The following is a 27,353-nucleotide window of genomic DNA, read 5'->3' as shown; positions in this document are numbered from 1 at the left end:
TTAGGGGATGTGTGGTTAGTTGTTGATGCCTCTCAATTTGAAGAATTAAAGTTCAGGTTTGGTCTTGTCACTGTTCATGTGGAGCTTGCACATTCTTTCCACATTTCCGTTGGATTTTCCAGGTGTTCTCTTGCTTTCCAAAGACATGTTGGTGAAGAAAAATGTCAACTTTACATTCACCCGGTGTGAGTGTGTAAATGAGTGTATCTGGCAGTACACGTTTGGATTTGGTTTTTACCTGCCGGAGAAAGACTCCAGCCAGTTGTAATAAGAGATTTTGTTTTGTCAAATGAAAAAATGAATGGGTGGTTAACAACACCTCAAATTAGATCCAGACAACAGATATGAATAAATAAGTTTATTTTTAATATAAAATAAGGGAGAGGTTAAGCCTGAGTGAAAATGAACCTCCATCAGGTCCAGTGGACCTGATGAGACAGATAGCTTTCCTGATTTCCTCATGTCTATACTCTTCCCTCTCTTATCTTCTTTATTCATTTGTTTGCACAACTGGTCACTCTTGCCTTTACTAGCCACTAATAGTTAAATAGCAGGAAAGCTTATTTAAAGTGTTCTTGAGGTTCATCTCTTGCCCATTTTTCTATAGGGTTACCCATCATGCCATTTTGGCATGGGCAACTCTAACACTGGCAGTTTGAAGAAGCTAAGTTTCCCAGTTTTCTCAGCACCTTATGTAATTTTGCTACTAATAGTTGTCCAGAGCAGTGGTTTTTATTTTAGATTCTCAAGGGAGGACCACCTGAGAAACTGTAAGGGGAAAATCCTATTAGCTTCTAGCCCTTGACCTCTGCATACTTCCGTGTCCTAATTTTGTCATTTTGACAAATGATGCCTGCTTCCAGGTAAGGACTCGAGTCAGGGCCAAGCTGGTCAGCGTTGACTGTGGTGGTCGACAGCTTCACTGCACTCCATTTGCCACATTTGCACTTAAAGGGAAGTCCACCCAGAAGATGTTTTTTTTTTGTTAATTTAATATGCTTACCCCATGTAATATGTGGTGGTGGCTGGAAAAAAAATATTTTCATCTTTTCTTGGAGAAAGGGCACAAAAACGTTTCTGATAGAACAGGACCCAAAAAATTTTACAGAAATTTGGCAAACATTTCCACCGATGTCTAATATACATGTACATAAGCAGACTGTAGTTTTAGTTCTGCTGAACAAAATAAATACGTTTCCACCGCGTGACCGGCGTGACGTAATTGCAGCAGATGCAGTGACGTCATGTAGAGCTAATGTGTGCACAGCTGACAGTTCTGGGAGGCCGAGCCAACTGCCCACCTGCCTGTCAAATCTCGGCGAGTTTTTTTTTTTTTGTGTTACTCTTCACTGCTTACTGGCTACACTTGGCGGAGCTGACCGTATTTTATATTGCAGCAGCAGCAGCAGCAGCAGCTACAAGCGCCGGAGCTGTCATTTCAGTCAGCTGTTTGTGTCAAAGTCACCGGCACAGTGCTCGATAGTTTGACCAGATCTTTGAGCCCTGGGCATGGAGCAGCAGTCCAGCGCCCACTCGGTCAAGTTGTACATCTACGACCTCTCTCGTGGAATGGCCAGGCAGCTGAGCCCCATCATGCTGGGTAAGAGATTTAAGCGGCAGCGCGAGTTCTCCGAACCGTCTATAGTGTTGGCATGTTTAGTAGGCGACTTCGCGGATGCCGGCAGGTGTAGGCCTCGGTTTGCGTGGGTTTGAAGAAATTACAGGCTGCCGCATTAAGTGAAGAACCACATTGTGAGCAAAACGGGCAGAAATTGAATGATTGTGTTGCTAGATAGGACATAAATCAACAGTATTTATATGTCTTATTAAGCGCGTGAGTTTTGGCTCTTAGTTTTTTTTGATTTAATAATGAAATTAGGCTCCCTGAAACTGCTGTTTGTGATAGGAATGAAAATTCATATCGTGGTCAGATTTATCGTATTGTGCTGAATGACATCTTGACAGTTGTACTGGTTGATGGTGGTATTTCAGCGAAGGGAGATGAGGCGAAGCTTTTATTTCTTTTCTTTTTTTATATTAATTATAAGTTAAAACATTTCACACACGATCTCTTGAAGGACGTAAGCGTGAGTTGGCAGCTTTCGTTACGAAACCATTGAAATGCAAAAAAGTGAAGGCTTCTTCCGCGTTCCCTGTGTGTGTGTGTGTGTGTGTTGATTGTTTCCCCCTGGCGACTCTGTTCGATCGGACAGCAGATCGCAGCTATCTGGAAATTTCTGGGCCGTTTTAAAGAAGGTTAATATTTAAACCACCCCCAAGTCCTCCGATGTCCCAGCTGTTAAAACTCACTGGACAAGTTCTTACCACCAGATCTCTGTTGAACTCCATTTTAAAATTCTGTTGTAGTGGTCTCTGTTTAAAAACGCCGCGACCCCGAACTGGATTAAGCCGTCTTGTTATTTTTATTTATTGTAACGCACGTCACTTGACGAGCCATTTTAACTTGAGCAGAGTCTGTCTGAAATGTATCCGTAGTCGGTATTTACAACGTAAATTGTGAAAAAGTGTTCGCCGAACATGTAAAAAAAAATCAGGTATTCGTTAAACATAATAAATCATATTATGCATCAGCGTAATTAGTTGTCAAAAGCGGAATATACTGCTTTTAAATTTATATTCCGTTTTTTTAATCGCACCACTTTAAAACATACTGGCAATTGATAAAGCTTTATTTTATACAGTGCCATGAATAGTGTGCACCAACTCAAGGTGTTTCACAGCGCAAATGAAATTATTTTTCAGGTTAACACACAGGGAACAAATTTAATAAATTTTAAAATGTTTTTTATAGCAATGTTCATTCATTTTCCACCAAAACTGGGCCGTGGAGGCAACAGTCTTAGTAGTGAGGCCCATGGGTCCCAACTCGTACTGGGGCATCCCAAGGTGCCAGTGAGCCGTGGGTCTTCACCCAGCTTGTCATACCTGTAAAACTTCCACAAGGAGGTGTCCATATCTAAAGCCCAAACCACCTTAGCTGGCACCTCTCAATGTGAGGGGTCAGTAACTCCACTCCACGATGTCTTTACGTCTCACCCTGTCTCTAAAGGAGGGCCCAGCCACTCATTGCAGTGTTGACAGTTTAATTAGAGGAGCTGGTAAAATATCTAATATTATCAGAATATAAGCAAGGCTCTGCCAAATGGCTATGTCTGTTGTTTTTTTAATAAGAAGGGGATGCAGGAGACAAATTGTTTTGCAAGTGGCCCTAACAAGGAACTTTTTGGTTTCTTCATTGTGCCTCCATTGCACCACCCTTGTGTCGGACAGCACCATGCACATCTAGCTATTCCGTTCTTCTATCCTCTCGCCACCTTGCAAATGCCACACTATTCTCCAGTCCTGTGAGCCGACTTTAGCCTAGGGTGCAAACTTGAGGCTTGCTATCAGCCATGCATCCAGGCCCATGGGCTTTAGCAGCTGGCAGGCACAATGGAAGTGCTCTCGAAGTACTGTGTCTGTGCCACTCCACTACACTGCTTACCGAGCTACTTTATAGCCGGCTTCTCCAGGTATTCCTAGCTCCCTCTTGGGCAGTCCACTACCAGAGGAGCGTGTCCCTATGAGGTCCAGACCCTGGGATCGCTACACGGTCCCCTTCTTATTAGCCCTTGTCCCGAGTGTAACATAAACTCCATCCGGGTGAGAAATGATTTAGTCTGCCCTGTTACGAGCAAGATTGAAGGGTTTACTGGCGTTAATGCTAAATCAGTCATTAGTCTGTTCTTCTCCCAACCGCTGTCACCAGTGTAATGACCCATAGGGTGTGAGAAATGGGGGAGTGGACTTAGCCTCTTTACACCAGTTGCTGGTGAGTGACACTAAAAAGGAACCTTTGGCTTCTTCAGTGAACCTCCACTGTGCTACTCTTATATTCAGTGTCACCCCTCTCTCCCAGCTGACTTTTCTCCCTTGGTCTGCTCACACACGCCACCCAATTCCACCTCTGTTGACTCATCTGGGATTGGAGTCAACCCTTATGCCACACCATTCCCTGGGACTATAAGATGACCCAAGTCCACGGTCCAAACCTGAGGCTTGCCAGAATTGACACATCTGGGCCAATGGGCTTTAGCAGTTGGGAGGTGCAATCCAAGTGCTCTGTAAGTGCTGTGCTAGAACCTGAAAAATATCTCCAGGCGTGCCGTACAATGGCTGACCTCTAAGGGTCATGCAAGAAGACCATTTCACCTGGGTACTATTAATGTGATTTGAGTACATTAGAGGGTCGGCTCAGGTTGGACGGTTAGGAGACAAAGTCAGAGAGGCGAGATTGCGTTGGTTTGGACATGTGCAGAGGAGAGAGGCTGGGTATATTGGGAGAAGGACACTAAGGACAGAGCTGCCAGTTAAGAGGAAAAGAGGAAGGCCTAAGCGAAGGTTTATTGATGTGGTGAGAGAGGACATGCAGATGATGGGTGTAACAGAACAAGATGCAGAGGACATGCAGATATGGAACAAGATGATCTGCTTTGGAAACCCCTAACGGGAGCAGCCAAATGAAGAAGAACTAATAATGTATATAAAATATATTATATTTCTATAGCACTTTTGTAACCTACTCAAAGACAATAGGGAGCCACTTCAGCAACCACCAATGTGTGGCATTTTTGCACCCGGTACATTCAAAATGTATTATTTTTTTTGGATGAGATGAGAGTGAGATAGTTAGCTAATTAGTGGCAGGGTTTGACTAGGGGGCCAGAATGGCCAGGCTTGGTGGGCAATTTAGTCAGGATGTTGGGATATACCCTACTCATTTCGGTTCTATGACCACAGAGAGTCGGGTCCTCAGTTTTACATCTCATCTGAAGGTCGGTGCCATTTCTACAGCACAGTGTCCCCGTCATTGCAGTGGGGCATTGGGATCCACACACATAGCATAAGGTGTAAGCGCCCTCCATTGACCTCTCTGATACTTCTTCCAGATCTTTCTGGATGGTCTCCCATCCAATTACTGGCCGGGCACAAACATGCTTAGCTTCAGTTGGATTATCTGATCTGAAGTTCAAGTGACTGCTCGATGGATGTTTATATTTAAATGGACTGGAGGCATAAAGATGCCACTTGATGGTGAGGAGCTCTTTCAAGTGGTTTCCAGCATATCTGGCAGCGTGGGTGATCAAAGCCTGAGTGAATCATCCACACAAATGGCCTTTTGTGTATCTCGACCATGTAGGGAGGTGGATTTTACACCTTCTGTCTTTTATTTTTTTTTATTTTTTTTGGAGCATTTTGGGGCAAGACTGTTCTCATCCACTGACCTGAGGACGGGATTGGGCTGATTTAACCATCCATCTAAACACAAACCCCAGCAGTGTGTAGGAGCGGCTGTGACAAAACTTTTGGACGAATTTCTCCATCTAGAACGACAATAGAGTGGCATTTGCAAGCAAGATGGGTAACTGTCGGTCAGTAGTGCCCTGATGGTAGTGCGTTTGTGGACAGCACAGGGGGAGCTGAGGGTGGGCATGGAGTCAGTTACCTTGGGTGAGGTTTAGTAGTAGTTTATTTATAAAACACCCTTCACAGACAAAAGGTCACACAATGCTGAAGAGCAATACAATACAAATACGACAGTTAATAAAACGTAAATAAACTCAATAAAAATAATAAATAAACAGGAACTACTCCACACTGATTAAAAGCCTGTTTAATGTAAATGTTTTCAGTTGTTTTTTAAAAGAATCAACAGACTCAACTCCATGCAGACCACAAGGCAGGCTGTTCCATAGTCTTGGTGCCACAGACCGATGGGCACAATCCCCATGGGCTTTTAGCTGAGTGCGTGAGACAACCAAGAGGCCCTGCTGCCCTGACCTAAAAGGCCGACAAGCTGTATAGCGTTGGAGCAGGCTGGTTAGGTACTCAGGAGCTTGTCCATGCAAAGATTTAAAATTAATTCTAGAAAACACTGGGAGCCAGTGCAGTGTGTGCAGAATGGGAGTGATGTGATCATTCCAGCTAGCTAGCACGTGGTAGGAGCCTGGCGGCAGCATTTTGGACTAACTGAAGACGTGAGAGAGAGAGGACTTGATCAAACCCGTATAGAGAGCATTACAGTAATCAAGTCGTGAGGAAATAAAAGAATGAACAAGCTTCTCCAATTCTGACTTTGACTGATTAGAGATCAGGTCACGTGTTTGTGCTTCATGAAATGTGTTTAAGCTGCCCGACAAGTTTATTTCACAGTCCAGAAGAAGCATTTGAGTAATATGCAGAGGCAAGATGATCAGATAACTCGGAGTAGCATGTGGCAGCCCTTGATATGGTAAACTGTCATGTCTTGAAGAATGCAAACCACATTAAGTTTCTCAGACCCACAAGGTTCAGAGCCAATTCTAGGAGTATCAGGCACAAGAGAGCCACCCTCTGTGGTCAAGCATTAATGAATCCACCTCTGCACACTACCAACACTGGTTCAGTTTAGAAACTGGCAACTAACCTGAGTTGTACATCTTTAACATGTGGGAGGAAAACCCACACAGATTAAGAGAAAATGTGCAGGGTGCACACAAACAGGATTCAAGCTCTGGATTTGTAAGGCAGAAGTAGCAATAGCAACCATTGTGCTGCCCCCAAAACACAAACATCGAATGGACAAATGGAGGATGTAGCACAATACAGTCCCATCCATCCATCCATTATCCAACCCTTTGTATCCTAACTACAGGGTCACGGGGTTCTGCCGGAGCCAATCCCAGCCAACACAGGGTGCAAGGCAGGAAACAAATCCCGGGCAGGGTGCCAACCCACCGTAGGGCACGCGCTGACACACACTCACACACCAACCGCACACCAGGCACAATTTAGGATCACCAATGTCCCTAACCTGCATGTCTTTGGACTGTTGGAGGAAACCGGAGTACCCAGAAGAAACCCACGCAGACTCGGGGAGAACATGCAAACTCCACGCAGGGAGGACCTGGGAAGCGAACCCGTGTCGCCAACAATACAGTCCCTTTTTAGAAATGTCAGAAGAGTGCGAGTGAGTGCCTTGGTTGAAGTGTCATAGTTGGGACTTTTCACTACAAAGAGACTCGTGAACAGAGAGTCAGAGAAACCGCAGGGCTGAAAGTGAGATTTGGAGCAAGATTGTGAAAAGTGAAACCTTGTGATGTCTTTGAATTGCAGGCTTTAAGCAGTCATTGCATGTCACGAATCTACAACAAAGTCTTAAATATGACTGCTTTAACTCTTTCAGGGTGGATGTCAACCCTTGTCGAAATTCAGGGGTAGAGAACAGTAATCAGCTGTAAACTGTGACAAAACTCGCCATTATGTTTTAGTTCAACTCTCTTTATAGCTATCTTTGTTAATTTGACCGAGATTTCCTGTACGTGCATGAGCAGCGAAGAGCAAACAACCCCTCAAATGGCACAGACATCTGGTGAAATACCGAAAGCAAAATACTCTTTGGATGACGTTTTACGTATCATATCGCTGAGTCGGACTCTGACTTGTCAGATTTTGATGTAAGTGATTTTGAGTTCGCAAACGAAAGTGAGGGACCAGCATAAGCTGATTGTGGTGCTGAACATGTCCGTATAGCTAATGCACCTACACCAACATTCACCTGGGAGGACCATCTCTATACGGTGTCAAGTGGTACAAACCAGACTGCATCACACTGCTAATGCTGTGCGTATTCCTGCTGCTCACTGAGCTTCCCCCGCCAGAGACCCCCGAACAGGTGCTGACCGCAGCCATGACATGCAGCGGAAGATGTTTTATGCTGATGTATGTGTGAAACCATCACTGTATGTGCTTTTCAGAAAACTGGAAAAAATATTCAGCCCTCAAAGAGTTAATAGACCTGCCATTGCTGAGTCCCCTGAAAAGGGGGGTGACCAAACAAAAAAATGGGGTTGTCGTTTCTACGTGATGTGGCAGAAATGTCTGCAAATCCCCTTAAATGAAAGTCTGCAGTATGCACTTGAATCACAATGTCAGAATTGTTTGATTTGTAATTTTAAACTGTGGAGTAGAGGAGTAAATCAAGGAAATCTATGTCTTTGTCCCAAACATTATGGAGGGCACTGTAAATTTTAATAGTAATTTGAGACCAGTAATTGATTAAAATTGGTTGAAGATGTAGGTGGTTCAGCTACAGGCTGTCAAATCTCGCTTTAGTTTTGGAGTGGAAGGATTTGAGACGTTATAGGCAATAGTGCGTTGCTTATTTTCTGGGGCTGCAAGTGTTTATTAGCAGTTCAAATGCAAAATTAGAAGTGCAAAAAAAGTACAACGCTGTTGTTTTGCAGACTTGCTTGAATTATTGAGTGGTAGTATGGGTGTAAATTTGATATCAAATGTCAAGCTTGTCTCTAATTCATGTATGCTGTATAAGATGCAGAAGACCAGATCTGAAAGCAAACCTCAGAATTGTGTTTTCAGTCCTGCCTTTTAATTGTAACCATAACAACCTGACATGAAAACTGAACAATTAAATAAAACAGTTAAGGATAAGAGTGGGATGATGGGAGTCAACATTTTTAAACCAAACTGTGCACTTTTGAGGCATTTGTTTGAATGTCCCTCTTTTCCCACACAACTCTGACTATGTGTTTGTATTCATCACGGTCCATCTGCAATGCTTAGCTGTCATTAACAAGACTTCAAAGTGAACAACAGAAAAATAATCTCTCAGAAAGTGAAAAAAATCTACATATGCTTTTGAGTGTAGCTGATCTTTCAGTATTTAAACATGCAAAAGTCACCAAAAGGAGAACTGTTTAGTTCTTTTTATTCTTTTATGCACCATAATGGTGATTTTTTAAAATATGTTTTTCTTACCCAGCATTAATACCCGTTTTTTTTTTCTTTTTGTTTTTTTTAAACAGGAAAGCAGCTGGATGGCATTTGGTAAGTACACATAATAACCAGAGCAGTTCACTTTTTTCTTTTTCAGCATCTTGGAATTTCTTAGCTGTTTGCAAGGGGAACTGTAACATTTGGGTCTTCATGGCTGCGACAGCTAGACATTTCTCTCTATTATAAAAAAAAAAACTCTTGGAAGGAGACGATGTGATTTTCTCGAAGCCACTTCAACGTCCCACGGGACAAGGCAGTGAGACAAAAGGACAGCTGCTGTACAGGCTTTTAAATGATCAACGCTGAGCACGACAAGCAGAACACGCACCTCCGCAGCAGCAGCAAACCAGCAGCTGATCCAACCGCATCTCCTTAGCGTGCATTCAGCACCGCCTTTCACAACATGAGTGGCAGAGACGCAAAGATGCTGGCGCCTAGCGCACCCCGGTGTTTGAGGGGGTGGGCGAGCGAAGCGAGCAGGGGACAAAGCCCCCTAGTCTCTTAAGAAGAAAACAATAACACAGTCCTCTAAAATTAAAGTGTGGTATTTTTCAACATTCAGTTTTATTCCCAACGACTGTGGCATACATTCATTTCACTTAGACGTCCCTCTTGTTAAGTAGTGATGGGAAAATGAAGCCTCATGTGCCAGAAAAAATTCGAAGCTTTGAAGCCTCAGCCCCAGTATGAACAGCGACATCTGGTGGTTGGTTAACTGACGTCAAGGCAAGCTCTCAAGAGTGCAAGTGAAGCAGCACTCACTGTTTCAGTCTCATGTCACCAGTAAAAGGTCAGAAAAGTCTGTGTTCATTTTATTCTGCTAAGGGCCTTGTCCATTTATACTATTTAACTTTTGAACACCATTTTCCACTGTTAGTCGCCATCTGTCACCAAAGTTCTCCAAATCTCTCTCTCTCTCTCTCTTCACAAAGCAACAATGCTGAATGAGAATGATGCATTTTATATAGGCTACCTGTTAATTTAGTGCCAAAGCTGTCAAACCAACGAAACACTGTCTCAATCTGTCACTTGCAGTGGCCTGACTTATAATACTCTGATCTCATGCTGTTGTTTCTCCAATTATCTTCAAGCATCACTTTAATAATTGCCCATAAGGCTGGTCTCAGTTCTGTTTAGTTGTCCTGCTTTTTCTTTTTTTTTATATTTACATTTTTGTACAGTAATAGTTTCTTAATTCTCGAGTGGCCTTTTCTTATTTAGATACTTTTGTCCTGACCTGTTCCATTTTACTTTATTTCCAATTTGTTGTAAGCTGACTTCACCATTATGCTTCTTTATGTATTCACTGGATGTAAACTAAATGTTCTTTCTTTCAGGCATACTTCTATTGTAGTCTATGGTGATGAATTTTTCTTTGGAGGGGATGGGATTTCCAGCTGCCCACCAGTAAGTTTCTTAATCAACATGTATTAGAACTCATTGCTGCAGAACACGTTGCTGCTTTGCTTGTTTTTTTGTGTTCCATTTCGTGTAATACCTGCAATGTACTGACACCCCCTCATCCAGGATTTGTTCCTGCCTTGTATCCTATGCTGGCTGGGATAGGCCCCAGCCCCCAACTCCACGAGCCTGGTCTGAATTAATCGGGTTAGTAAATCACATGACATTTTATGCAATGTTATTGTTAGATGTTGTGGTATGTGGTCCATGGTACAGATATATTATCTAAATACATCACTCGTATTCCCTGAAGTCATTCCACCCACATCCCCAAAGACATGTAGGTTGGGTTAATAAATTATTCCAAACTGGCCTGTTGTGAGTGTGAGAGCAGTTAAGTGTGTGTATGTGTATGAGAAAAAAATGTAATGGACTGTCACTCTGTCTAGGGCTGGTGTCAGTTTTATAATCTGTACCACTCCCTAACTCCTAAATTGGATTAAGTATGTTTAGGAATTTTCTATAGCTGTTGCATATGTTTGGGCTATTTTCAGAGTATTACTGAGAGAATAAGTATGAATAAGAATATGAATTTACTTGTTGCAATTAGTAACTAATCTTTGAACTTGAAGTACAGATGAAGAAAGTTTTGGTAGAAATAGTTGTAAATGTTTTCTAAATTTTAAGTAAAACTTAAATGGAACCAAAATAAAACCCATCATTTTGTAATCAAGTCCTTTATTCTCAGTCGTTCAATTCTCATTCATGAAATTTGGCTTCAACTTTTCATATTTATTTCAGGGTGGGACAATGCTGGGTCCTCCTAATTCAGTGGTCGATTTGGGAATCACAGAAGTGACTGGGGAGATTTTCATGGACTATCTGATGTCTCTGGGCGAGTCTACCTACAGGTAAAAAGATATTTTCCTTTCTTGCTGAAGTGGTGCATAGTGCTGATGGGGTGTGAGACCTTGGAACTCTGATTTGGATTAAGCAGATTAGAGAATGTATCTGTTTGATGCTCAGTTCAGGAACTATATAATTTACAGGACATACTCCATAGTAACTGTGCAGTCGATTACACTATGTGTATATTTGCCAACAAATGGCAAAAGTAAATAATATTGCTATTTTGACCAGATCTCATTTTTAACTTCACAGTAAATGTTCATTTCAATTTAGAGTGTGTAAAGGGTACTTGGCATTAAGTCTATAAGATAAACCTGTGGCAGTCACGTGGATGCTAAGACACGCACCATCTGAAGACGGTGACTTTCTTATTTTACTATGGGGACCCCATAAACACACCCAGCCTTGACCCTGCATGCACTCACTCACTCACACACACACAGAGACACTGAGAGAGAGGCTCAGTGAATCGATAATTAGGATAACTAGGGGCTTTGCCCCCTCTCCCACTGCCAGTGCTACGTGCCGCTGTGAACAGGGGGCTGAACACACCCCAAGGAGACGTGGCTGCTCCTCTGAAACCCCTCTTAAACAGTGATACAATGGGAAACAAATAATTTTTTTTCCTCCTCTTTGCTTGATCAGCTGCTGGTTTAATCATGCTGCGTGATCTGCACCTCGTACGGTGCTTCAAACAAACAGCTGTCCTTATGATTCACTGCCTTGTCTCTCTTGTCCCCCAGACATCCTCAAAACACTATGTGATCTCTTTTCACTGTTCTGTTGTTTCACAGAGTAATATTTTCCATTTGTTTGCGATCTTTACTCTCATTTTTTTGAGACTTTCAAATTTTTCTACTTCCATTATATCTAACCTGCTCTGCATGTGTATCGCAGGACTTTCTTCCAAAGGTTGTAAGTATGATGTGACTTGTCCATCTCGCGGGACATGAAAGTGTCTCTCTTCCAAAGATCAGGTATCATCACAAGATTTTTTTTTATTATTATAGATAATAAAGATATTAAAGTATATTAAACAAGTAAAGAAGGCAAATAAAACAAATATTAAACAAACAACATGTACACAAAAGCCCTCCCCTATTCCCTGACAGAGATCATTATTTACAAGCGCTACATACATGAAACTGAACGAAACTGCCATGTGACCCTTAATCAGTATTGCATTGGCCTAATGGTCCACCAATATTGACATATTGAATTAAAAAAAAAAATACATTTATTGACTATGCCTTAAGCTGTACCCCTCACACAAACAAATTGCATTTATTTGACTCGTACCCTTTTTTGTAAATGCTGTCTGGCTCCCTTCTGTCCACACGTTCATCCATCCATCCATTCTTTCAATTTTAAAATCTGCTTTGTCCGATTCAGAATTGTGGAGACTGGAGCCTATCATGGCAGCACCAGGTGCAAGTTGGGACCTCAAGATGAGGTGCCAGTTTTGCTTATACAAGGGACTTTCAAAAAGTTTCTGCACTTTTATATTTTCGTTGGAAATGTCAAGGCGGGAGGAGTAGTAATTGGGCATTAACAATTTGGTACGACGCTGGGAAAATTGCATTGCAAGCAAAGGTGACTGTGTAGCAAAGTGATGTCATTTGTTTTTGAAATTGTTAATAAATAGAATTTTTAAAAAAAACTGCGGAAACTTTTTGAACGTCCCACGTATTCCTTACAGTAATTCATTGTAATGAACAAAGTTGAGCCCACCTACTCTCTTTAAATATAGAAATATATATATATATATATATATATATATACCATTGAAGTATAGAAAGATTTTTTTTTTTTTTAGTATACTTCAGGTTCATTAATTAGTATGTACTAGATCAATTTAACATCTAAGAAAGGTGTTCATGAACATTTAATGTTAAATGAAGAATGAAAGTGAGGTAAGCCTGACAGATATACTGTATACACGCAGTAACCACTATATTAGGTCTGTCTGCTTATTGATGCTAATAACCTTACTCCTCCAAACAGTCAACCATGTGGCTGTAACTCAGTGTTTATAGCATGGACACATTTATATCCACCCATCCATCCATTATCCAACCCGCTACCGGGTCCTCCCTGCGTGGAGTTTGCATGTTCTCTCCGGGTGCTCCGGTTTCCTCTCACTGTCCAAAGACATGCAGGTTAGGTGCATTGACAATCCTAAATTGTCCTGTGTGTGTGTGTGTGTGTGTGCCCTGCGGTGGGCTGGCACCCTGCCCGGGTTTGTTTTCTGCCTTGCGCCCTGTGTTGGCTGGGCTGCACACATTTATAGTTGAACCAAATATTTGAAGAAGCAAGATGTGTGATCTAAGCAGGATTTCCTGTGTATGGTAAAGTATGGTAGTTCCTGTATCTCAGAAACATGTGCCCTCCTAAGATTTTCATGCACTACTTTTAGAGAATGGTATGATAAGCTGCTAAACGATAAATATTCATGGAGCAGCAGTTTTGTAGGATAAATCATCTTGTTAAAGAGATAAGTCGGAGGCAAAATACGAAGCTTGTTTAGGCTAACAGAAAGGCGATCTCTGAATGCACAATGCATTGGACCGTGAGGCAGAAGTGCTACCACAGCAGAAAACCACACTGAGTTCCAATCCTGCCAGTTAAAGGGAAGATGAGGCTGTTGTGGGCATGTGATTATCAAAACTGGAAGACTGTAAAAATTTCTTATTGTAATACAAACCTCAATTTCTGCTGCAACTTAAAAAGAGTAGGCTTGGAATTTAGCGTAGAACAAATATATTGCTTTGTATTAACGATACAGTTTGATAGTCCTTGTGTAATGGCATAGACAGGGGTGTCAAACTGACGTCATGGAAGGCCACAGTCACTGCCATGTTTTTGTTCCAGCTACTTTTCTTAATTAGAGATCAATTACTGCTGCTACTTGACAAGACCTCTATTGGTTTAATTTTAATTGACTTTCTTTTTTTAAGACTCAAACCTCTTACTTGTTTCTTTTCTTTAGCTAGCAGCCAAACAAAAATGAAATGAAAAGTGAGCCAAAGAATGACCAGCTAAGTCAGGGGCCCAACTTCCAACCTTAGTTCTTAATAGAGAGCAATTCTTGTTGTTAACAAAACATGTTATTTAATTAACTTTTTCACACTCTCACTATGCCACACCAGACATTCCCAAAACTGCTTTTTTTTTTTTGAGGATATCTACAAAATATTTGATGGACCAGAGCAGATCAATATTTCTTAGACCTTCACTTTGTTTCTATACCGATATTTTATTGAAACAGTTAATTTATATTATGCAGACAGCTGCAAATCGTATCTGGTTAGCTTATCATGTGTTGGCTCACATTGCATTCATTGCTTGACTGATAATGAAGGAAAAAGGAAACAGTTAAGGGGATTGAGTCTTAAGAAGCAAGTCAATAAAATTAAGGCTAAAGAAGTATGTTTCATTAGTGGTAGTAATGGGGAATGACAACCTGTAACCACTGCGGTTTACGGAAAAGTCGCCCCTCACATTTCACCCCCAACAATTCGCCTCCCACATTTAGCCTCTCACATTTTGCCCCCAGCACATTTTACTTTCCACAATTTGCCCCCTGTAGGTAATGAGTAGGTTACAGAAATGTAAATAATGTACCTAATTTTTTTTATGTCTTATTTGAGGTTTAATAAATGCATATATATGTTAAAATTAGAAAAAAATTAAACACGCCCTTTGCAGGAGGAACGTTTTTCACAAACCCACTAAATGTGGTTGTCATCATGTATTAATTTTCTTTTTCCTCTTATTGACGGAACCCTTTTTGCCATTGTAAATTTTTATATTATTATACGGTGCGTGGCATGGCAGCGTATATATTGATATCGCACTGTATGTGACGTGCTGCTTGTTCTTCAGCACCGCGATGTACCACCGATAGTCAGGCGTTGAAAACAGCAAGCGCATGTTTCGTAATGGCACGTTAAATTGAGTAACAGTGCTGATGAAGAAACTGTGCAAAATCTAGTAACTCTAATTTTATGGAATGCAATTTCGATATTTTTTAAATAAAATCAAAATAAAAAAAACAATAAAATACAGGTAATAATAATTTTTAAAAAAGTTTGAATGATCCAGGTTGGTGATAGGAAAAATTTCTCAGACAAAGCATGAAGGACAAAATTGTATCCGGGTGAAATGTGTGTGTGTGTCAGGTTATCCCTCCATGGTGTAGGAAATGTTTTTTGCACACATTAGGCCTCTAATCCCATCTGACTGTATTTGCATGCTACAGCAAGACATGACAATGTCTTTAGTTTGCTCCTGTGATCTGCATAGTCTAATAGAGCACATGCGGGAACAGGACTTTTGCAGCATAATTGTAGATGGATTGATACATAGGTTCTTTATGAATCCCAAGGGGAAATTCACATAATACAGCAGCAGTATACTAATACCAAAAAAAAAAAAATTAAATTAAAGAGCAATAAAAATGCATCTAAAAGCAGACAATAAATTTGAGTAATGTTAGCATTTACTCCCCCGGGTGGAATTGAAGAGTCGCATAGTGTGGGGGAGGAACGATCTCCTCAGTCTGTCAGTGGAGCAGGACGGTGACAAAAGTCTGTAGAACTGTGTCACCCTATCTAGGCAGCATGGACCAAAATCCTTAAGGAATGTTTCCAGTAGATTGTAGAATTTATGGCCAGAATGTTTTAGGAGGCAAACGAGAGTTCGTTCTAACTAGTAGTAATGTTGGACTCTTGATACTGAGGGCGTGCAGTAATGCCATCTCAGTGGATTCTTCAGGCAGCCCTTTGGCACTCAATATTGGACGGAAAAAAATGTGTAGACTTGATTTTGTAAATTGTTGTAAATGTCATTGCAGCACATTATTAACATTAATATAAAATGCCATACAATATATATTTATCAGTAAAATGTGTATCTCTAATAGCTGTATTGCTTACCATTTAAGATCTGGATTACTGCTTTAGATGTAAACCTTCATTTAACTTTTTTCTTTAAATGTGGTTAATCAACTTGTCCAATCCTTTCTTCTGTTTATTGTATTTTTGAACATAAAAATTAATTGTCAAATATTTAAACAAACTAGTAAAAGTGTTAAGGTCCAGTCAGTCAGCAGGCATCCGTCAGTCTCGAGAGACTATGGAGTTGAGCGCTCTGTTCAGCTTCTAATGCAGCGTCCATTACGACTTAGCAGGCCTATGTGGGGATGGCGGTCTCTACTACATTTGGTCCGAGCAAAGTCGGATACCATTTTTTTTCTGTCAGGATTTCAGCCTATCCTCTTAGACTTTTCACCTCTGTCTGTTGGGCGAGCGATTGTTTGAAACAGGAGAGGCCTTTTTGTACTGCCTGCCTCCTGGATTGCCGATCAGAGGCCACCGTTTCCAATGTGTCTGTGTCTAAGGCCTTCGTGTCTCTCCTGCAGACATGTTTGAATCTCGGCTGTGGTCTACCTGCAGGCCTTTTCCCATTTACCAGTTCTCCGTGCAATAGGTCCCTGGGTTTGTAATTTCAGCCCCCAAACCTAAAAGCTAAGCAGTTGTCAGTTGCTTTATAATCTCATTGTACACAAGCCTTGGTTCCAACCTTGACAATTACAGCTGCAATCTGGAATCAAAAATTGTATCAGATATCTTTAATTGGAAAGAACTGGAAAAAAGAAAATCTGATTTTTTTTTAAATAGTTTTATTTTCAAGTTGCATCTCTGACACCTGACCTTCTAGTCCATTACGTGCCTTGTTTCAACAATAGGGTGCTCATCGCCAAGTTATTCTTGATCCATGTGTGTTTGTTAATTTATTCACTTTCTCTACTAGGTGCTATGTTTGCATACATCCACAATCGGACATATGTGGCCAATTCAAAGTTGACAGTCAACCAAAACTATTTATCCTTATGATGTGGGAGGAAAACTAGAGAATGCAGAGAAAAATGCATCCATGCAGACACAGGGAATAGTCTCCATACTGCAGTATTAACTGCTTTGTAAGAAAAACAGATTCATGTCAACCTCGTACCAAGCCTTTGTACCTCTCTTTGGCTTGAAAGGAAAAGCATTTTATTTGAACATATTCCATCAGGAGGAAAAAAAAAATCTTTTTGAAATTGTCAGTCTTTTATCATCTGTTAGACAAGATGATCAGCTATGAAGGCTGAGTGTCTCCTATTCAGTGTGCTTCCTACTGGGGAAAAGATAAGCTGAACTGTGGCACAAGTGCCATGTGTAGTAAGTGAGTTCTTTGCCAGTTGTGCTCAGCTGGTGCATGATTTCGGCCTGTTGAGTGGATTAGGGTCAAATGGGAGCAGCATTTTTTTTTTTTTAATATATTGTTGTCTCTGTCAGGAAGCACTAATGACTTGTTACTGTGCGTTGACATGACAAGCACACATCTTCCATTCCCAACCTTTCTTTCTTTCTCTCCGGCCATCACCTCTGCTCCTAGTTTCTTGTGTACGTCAAGTTGTTCCTCATCTCTCAAATGGCTTCTGTCACTGAAGCGTAAGTTTAGATAGACAAGTGCTTCACTGTAATGACTTTATTTCTTTGTTCACATGATAGTGCTTCTCAATCAGCAATAATTTTTGCTTTCAGAAAATTCACAGCTGCCAAATTATCTGTAGTTGACATTTTTTAATTATGACAGAAAATGTGTTTCAGCATCAAATTAGCTGATGCTTTTGAAACATTTTTACATTCAAATGTGCAGTTCTTTCCATGTTCTTTTGACTATTCAAATCTCCTTATTTGCTTTAACTCCATATCACTCTAGGGTGGCTCTTTTGTGCCTAGCTTGAAACATTTTAAGAGATTTTTTAAAAAGCGCACACATACACACACACACTTGAAGGTTTTGATTTTTGATTAGCATGTTCAAAGGCTCCAAACCGGTGGTCTCAACTGGATAATTGACTCTGAGTGTAGACAGAAGGATGATGGTCTTTTGTTGTCCTATGTTGTATTATAGAATGTATTGTGCTCGTTTGCCTTTTCTCCATTTTATCACTTAAGTGTTTGTGTCAGAAATAAAAGACAAATTGTCTTCTAATTTGTTCAATACATTATTCTGTCTGTTTTATTCATTTAATGATTATATTCACTGACTACAGCTTTTGCAACATGTTTCCAGGGGTGAATGTTATCGCTTGTTTGAACACAACTGCAACACCTTCAGCAATGAGGTAGCTCAGTTCCTGACTGGAAAAAAAATTCCTTCTTATATTACAGACCTACCTTCAGAAGTGCTTTCCACGTGAGTTAAAGTTTCTTTCCTAAATGTTATTTCATCATTGAATTAAAAATGGCAGAAGTGGTGTAATAAGCATTATACCCTCCAATCCTACATCTGGATTTTGTAACTTAAGAGAGAATGAAAAGCCTCTTTTTTTTTTTAAACTTTAGACATATATAAATAAACTCGGCCTGTTTGCATAAAATAGTTATTCAAATATTCAAGGTCATTTGTTTGAAATAGCATAGTGCCAGGAAAAGTAAATTCTCTTTAGCATTTGAAGTGACACCTGAGAAGGGTCCTCGGTCTAAACATACTCGCTAGTCCTTGAGAGGTTCCCAGTGGTAACATCTTCAGCCAAGAACACCAGGACAATCTATTTACAGCAACATCTTCTACCTTCTCCTGGAGAGTCTTCAAACCCATCCGAGAGTTAATATCCATCCAGTGTACCCTTAGTCAGCCTCGTGGGAGTGGCCTGGACGTCTTCCTCTCTACACAGCCAAGCCACCTCTACTGGCTTCTCTTGATTATGGAAAATGAATGACTCTGTATATACGTAACTAAGGTGATCACCATGTGAGCCTAGCAAACCTGTAAAAGAATTTTAGCTGCTTGTATTCGTGATCTCACTCTCTCATTTACTATCCCATGCTAATGTCTGTAGGTGAGAATGAGCGTGTAGATTGACTGGTAAATGAAAAGCTTTACCCAAGGACCTGGTTCCTGCTTCACCCACAGCCCAATGTAAGATTTGAATAAAGACGTTTTTTACACTGATTTATTGGTCAAACTGTATATTAATTCTGCCCTCATCTTTGAAGAAGACTGAAAGGTTCTTGACCTCCTCCTCCATTTGGGACAACTGTAGAGCAGGGGTTTTCAATCTCAGTCCTGGGGACCCCCTGTGGCTGCAGGTTTTTGTTCCAGCTAGAATCCTAATCAGTGACAACAACTGATTACACTGCTCTCATTTTATTAGCTGATATTTCTTTCCTCTTCTCTTAATCTAAATTCACAAAAGCACAGCAGCATGATTTTTACATACAGAAGACATTAGAAATATTTCTCTTTTTGGTATAGATTTAAATGCGTAACTTTCTTTGGTTGATTTCATTATATTTTGCTCGCTCTTTGTGTAGTTTGCTCCCTTCATTGTATCTTAATAATGACAATTAAAAATGAGCAGAGCAGACACGCTGGCAAACAACACTGAATCACGAAAGATTGCAACTACTTTAGCGTCAGACCCTCTAATTAGTAAATAATGGATCAGTTAAACAATTAGAACACCTGGAAAAATTTAATGAAAATCAAGATGAAAATATTGTTAAAATGAAAAAATACATTATTCCCATATAACTGCTTAGTACATTTTAATATTTACTTATTTATTTTTTAACCAAGCTTAGTTTTCTGATTTCTATATTGTTCCCAAAACACTAAACTTGGGAAATAACACATTGCTTAATTAGCCCAGGAGTCCAATTAAAAACAGAAGCTGGTTGGAACAAAAACCCGCAGCAACAGTGGGTCCCCAGGACCGAGTTTGAAAACCCCTACTGTAAAACCTAATATGTTAGGCATGAGTGGGAAGGTTCTAGTTACCTTACTGTCATTGGTCCTGACTGCCAGGCTTCCCCTTGGAAGTGGTGAGCCCACACAGAGTCTCGGCACAGCATTTTTAGACAGCCCACCTTGGCCATGTGAGTCATCTGGCCAGCAGACGTGGCTCCAGGAGTGGGCCCAGGTATAAGAAATCCATATGAGGTTCAGCTTTGTTGAGCAATTTTTTGAATTGCCCACTTCCCATGAGTAGAGCTATTAGAAGCATATGACTCCTGCCAACAGCTTTAACTTCCTTGGCGTTAATCTCAAGCTTCTGTCGGGCTTAGAATTTTATGTAAAAATGGTTAACCCTGAGTGCCTGTTGGGTTAAGCTGTCATGATTCAACATACAGTCTTAAGCCTGAATAACCCTTGGGAGGACAGTATTCTGCTGCCATCTTGTAGATGCAAAAAAAAAAAAAAATGAATGCTTCCATATGTTTTGCTACTCTATAGTAACTCATCAGTAGTCATCAGAGGAACGGAGCCATCACTCTAAGCACACAATGGTGTGTAAATGAAATTCTGTAGGGCCAGTTTTAGAACAAACTGAGACTGAACCATTAGTTCAATCACGCAATAGTGATGGCAATGTGAGTTGTTTATCAGATGTTGACTTGTATAGAAAAACTGATACATACGGCAATGTATAGCCGAACCACTGTGATATGTCTGGTGAATTTGATTGCATGAAACTTCAGCATGGTGCAAGTAGGTGCGTGGTAACAAGGCGATCAAGTAGAAGGACATAAAAGATGTAAGCCTACTAAATGCTGTTCACAATGTGGCAAATGTCAAAGTTTGTGTCGGGGGAAATGTGGAAGTCACTAAGCCCTGTGTTGTGGTAGCGTACAAAAACACAATGAATGTGCCAATTGTGCCATTCAGGCACTGACATTCTACACTGTCATGTGCGAGCAACAGAAGAAATATTATGAGAGATGTGTGCCAAGTAACACGCTTGTATGGTCCTGAGTGCAACCTTAAGACTATACAGGTGCTGGTCATGAAATTAGAATATCATGACAAAGTTGATTTATTTCAGCAATTCCATTCAAAAAGTGAAACTTGTATATTAGATTCATTCATTACACACAGACTGATGTATTTCAAATGTTTATTTCTTTTAATTTTGATGATTATAACTGACAACTAACGAAAGTCCCAAATTCAGTATCTCGGAAAATTTGAATATTGTAAAAAGGTTCAATATTGAAGACACCTGGTGCCACACTCTAATCAGCTAATTAACTCAAAACACCTGCAAAAGCCTTTAAATGGTCTCTCAGTCTAGTCCTGTAGGCTGCACAATCATGGGAAGTCTGCTGACTTGACAGTTGTCTAAAAGACGACCATTGACACCTTGCACAAGGAGGGCAAGACACAAAAGGTCATTGCTAAAGAGGCTGGCTGTTCACAGAGCTCTGTGTCCAAGCACATTAATAGAGAGGCGAAGGGAAGGACAAGATGTGGTAGAAAAAAGTGTACAAGCAATAGGGATAACCGCACCCTGAAGAGGATTGTGAAACAAAACCCATTGAATACTGTGGGGGAGATTCACAAAGAGTGGACTGCAGCTGGAGTCAGTGCTTCAAGAACCACCACGCACAGACGTATGCAAGACATGGGTTTCAGCTGTCGCATTCCTTGTGTCAAGCCACTCTTGAACAAGAGACCGCGTCAGAAGCGTCTCGACTGGACTAAAGACAAAAAGGACTGGACTGCTGCTGTGTGGTCCAAAGTTATGTGCTCTGATGAAAGTAAATTTTGCATTTCCTTTGGAAATCAAGGTCCCAGAGTCTGGAGGAAGAGAGGAGAGGCACAGAATCCACGTTGCTTGAGGTCCAGTGTAAAGTTTCCACAGTCAGTGATGGTTTGGGGTGCCATGTCATCTGCTGGTGTTGGTCCATTGTGTTTTCTGAGGTCCAAGGTCAACGCGCAGCCGTCTTCCAGGAAGTTTTAGAGCACTTCATGCTTCCTGCTGCTGACAAACTTTATGGAGATGCAGATTTCATTTTCCAACATGACCTGGCACCTGCACAAAGTGCCAAAACCACCAGTACCTGGTTTAAGGACCATGGTATCCCTGTTCTTCATTGGCCAGCAAACTCGCCTGACCTTAACCCCATAGAAAATCAATGGGGTATTGTGAAGAGGAAGATGCAATACGCCAGGCCCATCAATTCAGAAGAGCTGAAGGCCACTATCAGAGCAACATGGGCTCTCATAACACCTGAGCAGTGCCACAGACTGATCGACTCCATGCCACGCCGCATTGCTGCTGTAATCCAGGCCAAAGGAGCCCCAACTAAATATTGAGTGCTGTACATGCGCATACTTTTCATGTTCATATCTTTCAGTTGGCCAACATTTCTAAAAATACTTTTTTTTTGCATTGGTCTTAATTGATATTCTAATTTTCTGAGATACTGAATTTGGGACTTTCATTAGTTGTCAGTTATAATCATCAAAAATTAAAAGAAATAAACATTTGAAATACATCAGTCTGTGTGTAATGAATGAATCTAATATACAAGTTTCACTTTTTGAATGGAATTGCTGAAATAAATCAACTTTGTCATGATATTCTAATTTTATGACCAGCACCTGTATGTTGGTGACTTTTTCAACACACATCACACGAAGGATGTATACTAAATCTGCATTAGTACAGCAGTGGACACTATACTCACCTTTCCTACTTTATTTATGTGGATGTTTTGGTATCTTGTTAAAAAACATTAAATGTTTTTGACGTGTTCTTCTGGGGGTAAACAACGCTAAGTGGGGTATGACTCGGACATGGACAAGCCTCCCTAGAATTCATAGTCCTAGAAGCCGTGAAATATTCCTCATGACTTTCTATTTTTTAGGTGCTAAAATAACTTCCAGTCAATTAAACTAGTCATGCTATATTTTGTACTTCAAAATGATAATTTGGATGCTGCATATGGCCAGATTCAGTGTGTTTTTCAACTATGAAGCTTTTCTGTGGTTTGCAGAGTCACAATTTTCTGTATTCTGTAGTAACAACTGTCCTCTGTTTCTTTGTAGGCCATTTGGACAAGCACTGAAACCAATCCTGGAGTCCATTCACATCCAGCCACCGGGAAGTAACATCCTGAATGGCCACAACATGCAGAGCTAAGGGTCCCAGGCGGCTAAATGGCCGCTCGCCTGACCCTTAGATAGTCTTAGAGTGGAAATAAGGGGGCTGAATCAAAAAGCTGCCCTGCTGCCAAGCGACCTGTGGATGGACCCTCTACAGTGTTCCTGTTGTACAGTGATTGAATGATGGCTGCGTGAGGTAGTGTGTCTGAAGGCTGGCCTGTACTTCAGTTTTTATGCAGGCCCCTTTCTCTGTATCTGTACTGCTTGGCATATGTCTCAGCAGCAGCTTTTGTTGTGATTGGGGAGCCGCTTCCGTGGCTGTGGATGCATAGTCCTCCGTGCAAGAAAACATGCCCTTTGCCCCCAGTGAGTTGTATCTCTACAGCACAATTGTTTGAAGTGATTGACCGCCAACATACCGTCAATGTAGTGTTTCCGCACTCGCTCTCACTGTTTAGTCAAGGGATGGAGCTTCTGTGTAACCCACACTACTCTCCACCTGTTCCAGCAGGGTGCAAATGTATGGTGTGGATGGAACATCTGACATTAAACATAAAAACAGAATACGGCCTGAGATTTTTATTTTCATTCTCCCTTCATAGTAGATTGTATCTTCATCTTTGTAGTTGGCAGACTTTAAGTATGATTTCTTTAACAGCATGCTGTCACTTAATTAATTTTTTTGTCATTTTTATTGATTTCATTATAATCCGTACATTCCAGATTAATAGCACATTAAGTATAACATCTTTGTCAAATCAGATCAGATACTCACCAACTCACTGTCTGTGAAAGTTCTTTGGTATTGGCATGACACGTATGAAAGGTAAACCTACACTCCTTTGTTGGTAGACTGGCATTTAATGCACATTTCTGCAAATTAGATTGATTTGTGCATAATAAGTCAGTAATATCTGAGGAACTGAATCGTATTTATGATGTGTTGCTGGCTTTCTAGGTTGTTACTTTTTTTTTTTTTTTGGCCAGGAAGGCACACACAACTGATCTAAGGTGACGAGCTGCTGATTTGATTTATTTTATGTTCTCAAGTGGACCTGTCACACTATCTATTGTCATTCCAAGCACCCTTTATTCATAAAGTGCTTTGTATTATTTTCAATATATTTTGCATCGGCTATTGTTTTCTATGGTTTTGAATTTAAGCTGTTGCTCATGTACCTCAAAGATGCAAGAAAATGTTCAGGCCTCTAACTCGCATCTCCAAACCTCCATCCTGAAAATGTATGACGTTTAATTGCTTAAATAACACTAGTGGGTTTGAATATAGGAATTGACTGTCTGTGGTCTTTTATTGTGTAAGCAGACTGAGAAATGGATAGATGGAATTGTTTAGTGTAGAAATAAAGAGAAATGGCGATCCATTAATCCAACATAAAGTGATAGTCAAGGACACTGTGACTCTTCATTTGTATTTGTTAGTCAAATGTGTCTTCTTTTTGTTTAATTGGTTTTGCAGTGTTCTTGTTATTTTTGCAACAAGTTTGATCTTCTAAGTAATTTTTAAAAGCTGTAATTAGTTTTCTTATTAAGATTAGGTACTTCTTAAGACCTTTCCCAATTGCTCGTTCTTCAAAGACTGGTAATTATAATGAAGAGGCTAAACCTGAAAATTACGCACATTTGAATGCAAAATGATTTGAGCAGGATGCTCTGTTAAAGGAAGAAATTAGCCTGCCATTCAGTGACTGCACCTCTCAGATGTAGAGTGTGCATCATTTTGAGCTAAATTAATGGCTCTATGATTAGCGATGAAAAGAAATTGTGCATCTTAAACATAATTTGGACTTTTTTTTTTTTTTAGTTTAAAACTTGTTTATATTGGGTACACCTAGCAAAACTTGAGGCAATTAAAACTAAATAACCCTATGGTATGATTTATGGTGGTGGCAGTAGGTGAGCCACTAGCAAGTGTGTCACTCGTGAACAAGTTCTGTGCTGAAGAGTAGGTGCCAAATCCATCCCTAACTTGGTGCTGCTTCCTAACCCTTTATTTAACTATAGCCACGTGCTTCACGTTTATGTTTCTGTTTCCATCTTTGAAATACCGTGGGCTCCATCTGGACCTTTTATTTTGAATGTGTTTTGTGTGCATGTACATGCTTGTTGTCCTGTTGTTGTCATAGCTGAAGAATGTCTTTCGTATTACTTTATACCAGTTATTGTCATTTCAGCATCTGCAAACTTCCAGGTGGTTAGAAATCCCCATCATTTCCAAGTCCATCTTGAAAGACAAAGTATTTTCTGTTATCAGCAAAGTCTGAAACTTCCCTTTTCTGTGAATTTATTCCCCTGAAAATGATTAGTTAGGGGGTGAAACACAACCTCATTTATTTAGGCATTGATGCTGATGGCACTACAATAAGATGAAAATGTTTTCCCACAGTGTCTCTTGCAGCTGGGCAGTATCTGATTCTCCCAACTTAGTAATATTTAGAGAATAAATAATAATGTATATATATTTATTCATGTTTTCTCATGTAGTTTTTAATATAAATCATTTTTTCACATTCCATTGTATTTCTAATCTTTCTAGTCTGTGTTTAGTAAGTACCTGTGCTGAAAGAATCATAATGTCAAACGTGTCTTTGAATTATTCTGCCCTTTCCTATTAGCCCACACATGCATGGCGGTGGCCGTGTTTCTGGCCCTTTGTTTTATGTGTTATCTGTCTGCTTAGTTTGGGCCACTTCAGTTAAATTTCTCCCTTGAATAATTCTGTCCTCTGGCAGATGAGGAGGAGGAAGAGGAGGAGGAGGAGGAGTGCTTCTGGCCAGTTGCAACCCTAAGAGAGCGTTCTCTGCTTCTTCTGTTCCTTATATTTTTTTGGACTCCTTTAATAGTAATAGAGATAACGGGTACAGTGAATAAGAATCATTTGAACAAAGCAGCTGAGGAGGAGCACATTTTTGTTTTTGACATTTGGTGCCATCTTTACATCACACATTTACCCTGACGCCCTTAGCATTTATTTTGTTGAGTATTTGTACGTGGCTTTTGATTTGGTTTTAAGTATAGCAGTAGTAGAGGATTATAAGAATCGGTGTAAAATAGTTTTGATGTAAATATTAGCTGCCTTTTATACCAATTGGTTGTGTCATCCCAAGAAACAAAACATTAGGAGACCAATCATGGTTTTTAAAAGGGGGGAAAGAAAAGTTTGTGAACTGATGATGGGGAACTGGTGCTGTCCTGTCCTGTACTTCATTCATGTTGCCATTACTCATAAAGATATGATTTTTTAACAACATCTGTACTGTTACCTGTTTTGTGTATCGTTTGTGTGTTTTTTTTTTATATCACATATGAAAAAATAAAAATAACCTTTTAATATAAAATAGCAGCACTATCTAATCAATCAATCAACATTTATTTATATAGCACATATTCATACAAAAAAATGTAGCTCAAAGTGCTTTACAAAATGAATAGAAAAATAGAAGACACAATAAAAGATAAACATAAGTCAACATTAATTAACATAGAATAAGAGTAAGGTCCGATGGCCAGGGTGGACAGAAAAACAAAAAAACTCCAAAGGCTGGAGAAAAAATAAAATCTGTAGGGGTTCCAGACCACGAGACCAACCAGTCCCCTCTGGGCAATCTACCTAACATAAGTCAAACAGTCCGCTTTGTATTTAGGGTTTTCATGGAAGGACTTCATGATGATGGTCACGTAGACTTCTGGCTTTCAGTCCATCAATGTTGGTGCATCATGATGCTTTGAGTAGGTGGTGGTGGCGCAGGCCGCCACCACAAAGAAACCGGAAAAAGAAACAGAAGAGAGAGTAGGGGTCAGTACAGATTTTAGAGCCACCATGCATAGTTATTATGAAGAATTGAACATACAATATCTAATGAACCTTGTTGGACCTGAATGAACTAAAATTATTGATGTCAGCTTCAGCTTTTTGATCTTTACACTTCACAGCACTTCTAAATGTTAAGAGTGCTCAGAGCAGTAGCATCCTTTACCCAAGGAGGCTTTAAGATCAAAATGTATTGTACACGTTATTATAAAATGTTTTTACATATATGTAGGCTCATATAGGAGTCTGTGTTTGTGTATGTTTTTATAGTATACTATTACAGTTTGAGTGCAGGAAAGTTCAATGTCTAGCATTACAGAATGCATCTGAGGCAAGCATGTGGTTTAAAGCCAACTGCACCGCGCGCACTACACTGTCTACTTTCAGTTGTCAACATTCTCTCTCAGCTCCTCAAAAAACATAAAAAAGAATA

The 27,353-nt window shown here is 40.3% G+C and overlaps 1 protein-coding gene across 2 annotated transcripts; it reads left to right on the top strand.

The window, feature by feature from the left end:
* Positions 1-1,242: 1,242 nt before the first annotated feature.
* LOC120536897 (desumoylating isopeptidase 1-like) lies at positions 1,243-26,359 on the top strand. 2 transcript variants are annotated; one of them, XM_039765445.1, is made up of 6 exons: positions 1,243-1,600; positions 8,865-8,886; positions 10,173-10,242; positions 11,038-11,147; positions 18,271-18,393; positions 23,035-26,359. In XM_039765445.1, the coding sequence occupies exons 1-6, from the start codon at positions 1,510-1,512 to the stop codon at positions 23,126-23,128; spliced, it is 510 nt and encodes a 169-aa protein (XP_039621379.1). In that variant the 5' UTR covers positions 1,243-1,509; the 3' UTR covers positions 23,129-26,359. The 2 variants fall into 2 exon arrangements, with proteins under 2 accessions (XP_039621379.1, XP_039621380.1); XM_039765446.1 differs by lacking the exon at positions 23,035-26,359 and adding an exon at positions 19,040-19,161.
* The last annotated feature ends 994 nt before the right edge of the window (positions 26,360-27,353 follow it).

The sequence above is a fragment of the Polypterus senegalus genome, chromosome 10, assembly GCF_016835505.1.
Source record: "Polypterus senegalus isolate Bchr_013 chromosome 10, ASM1683550v1, whole genome shotgun sequence".
NCBI lineage: Eukaryota > Metazoa > Chordata > Cladistia > Polypteriformes > Polypteridae > Polypterus > Polypterus senegalus.
This window is presented reverse-complemented; position numbering and strand designations above follow the sequence as displayed.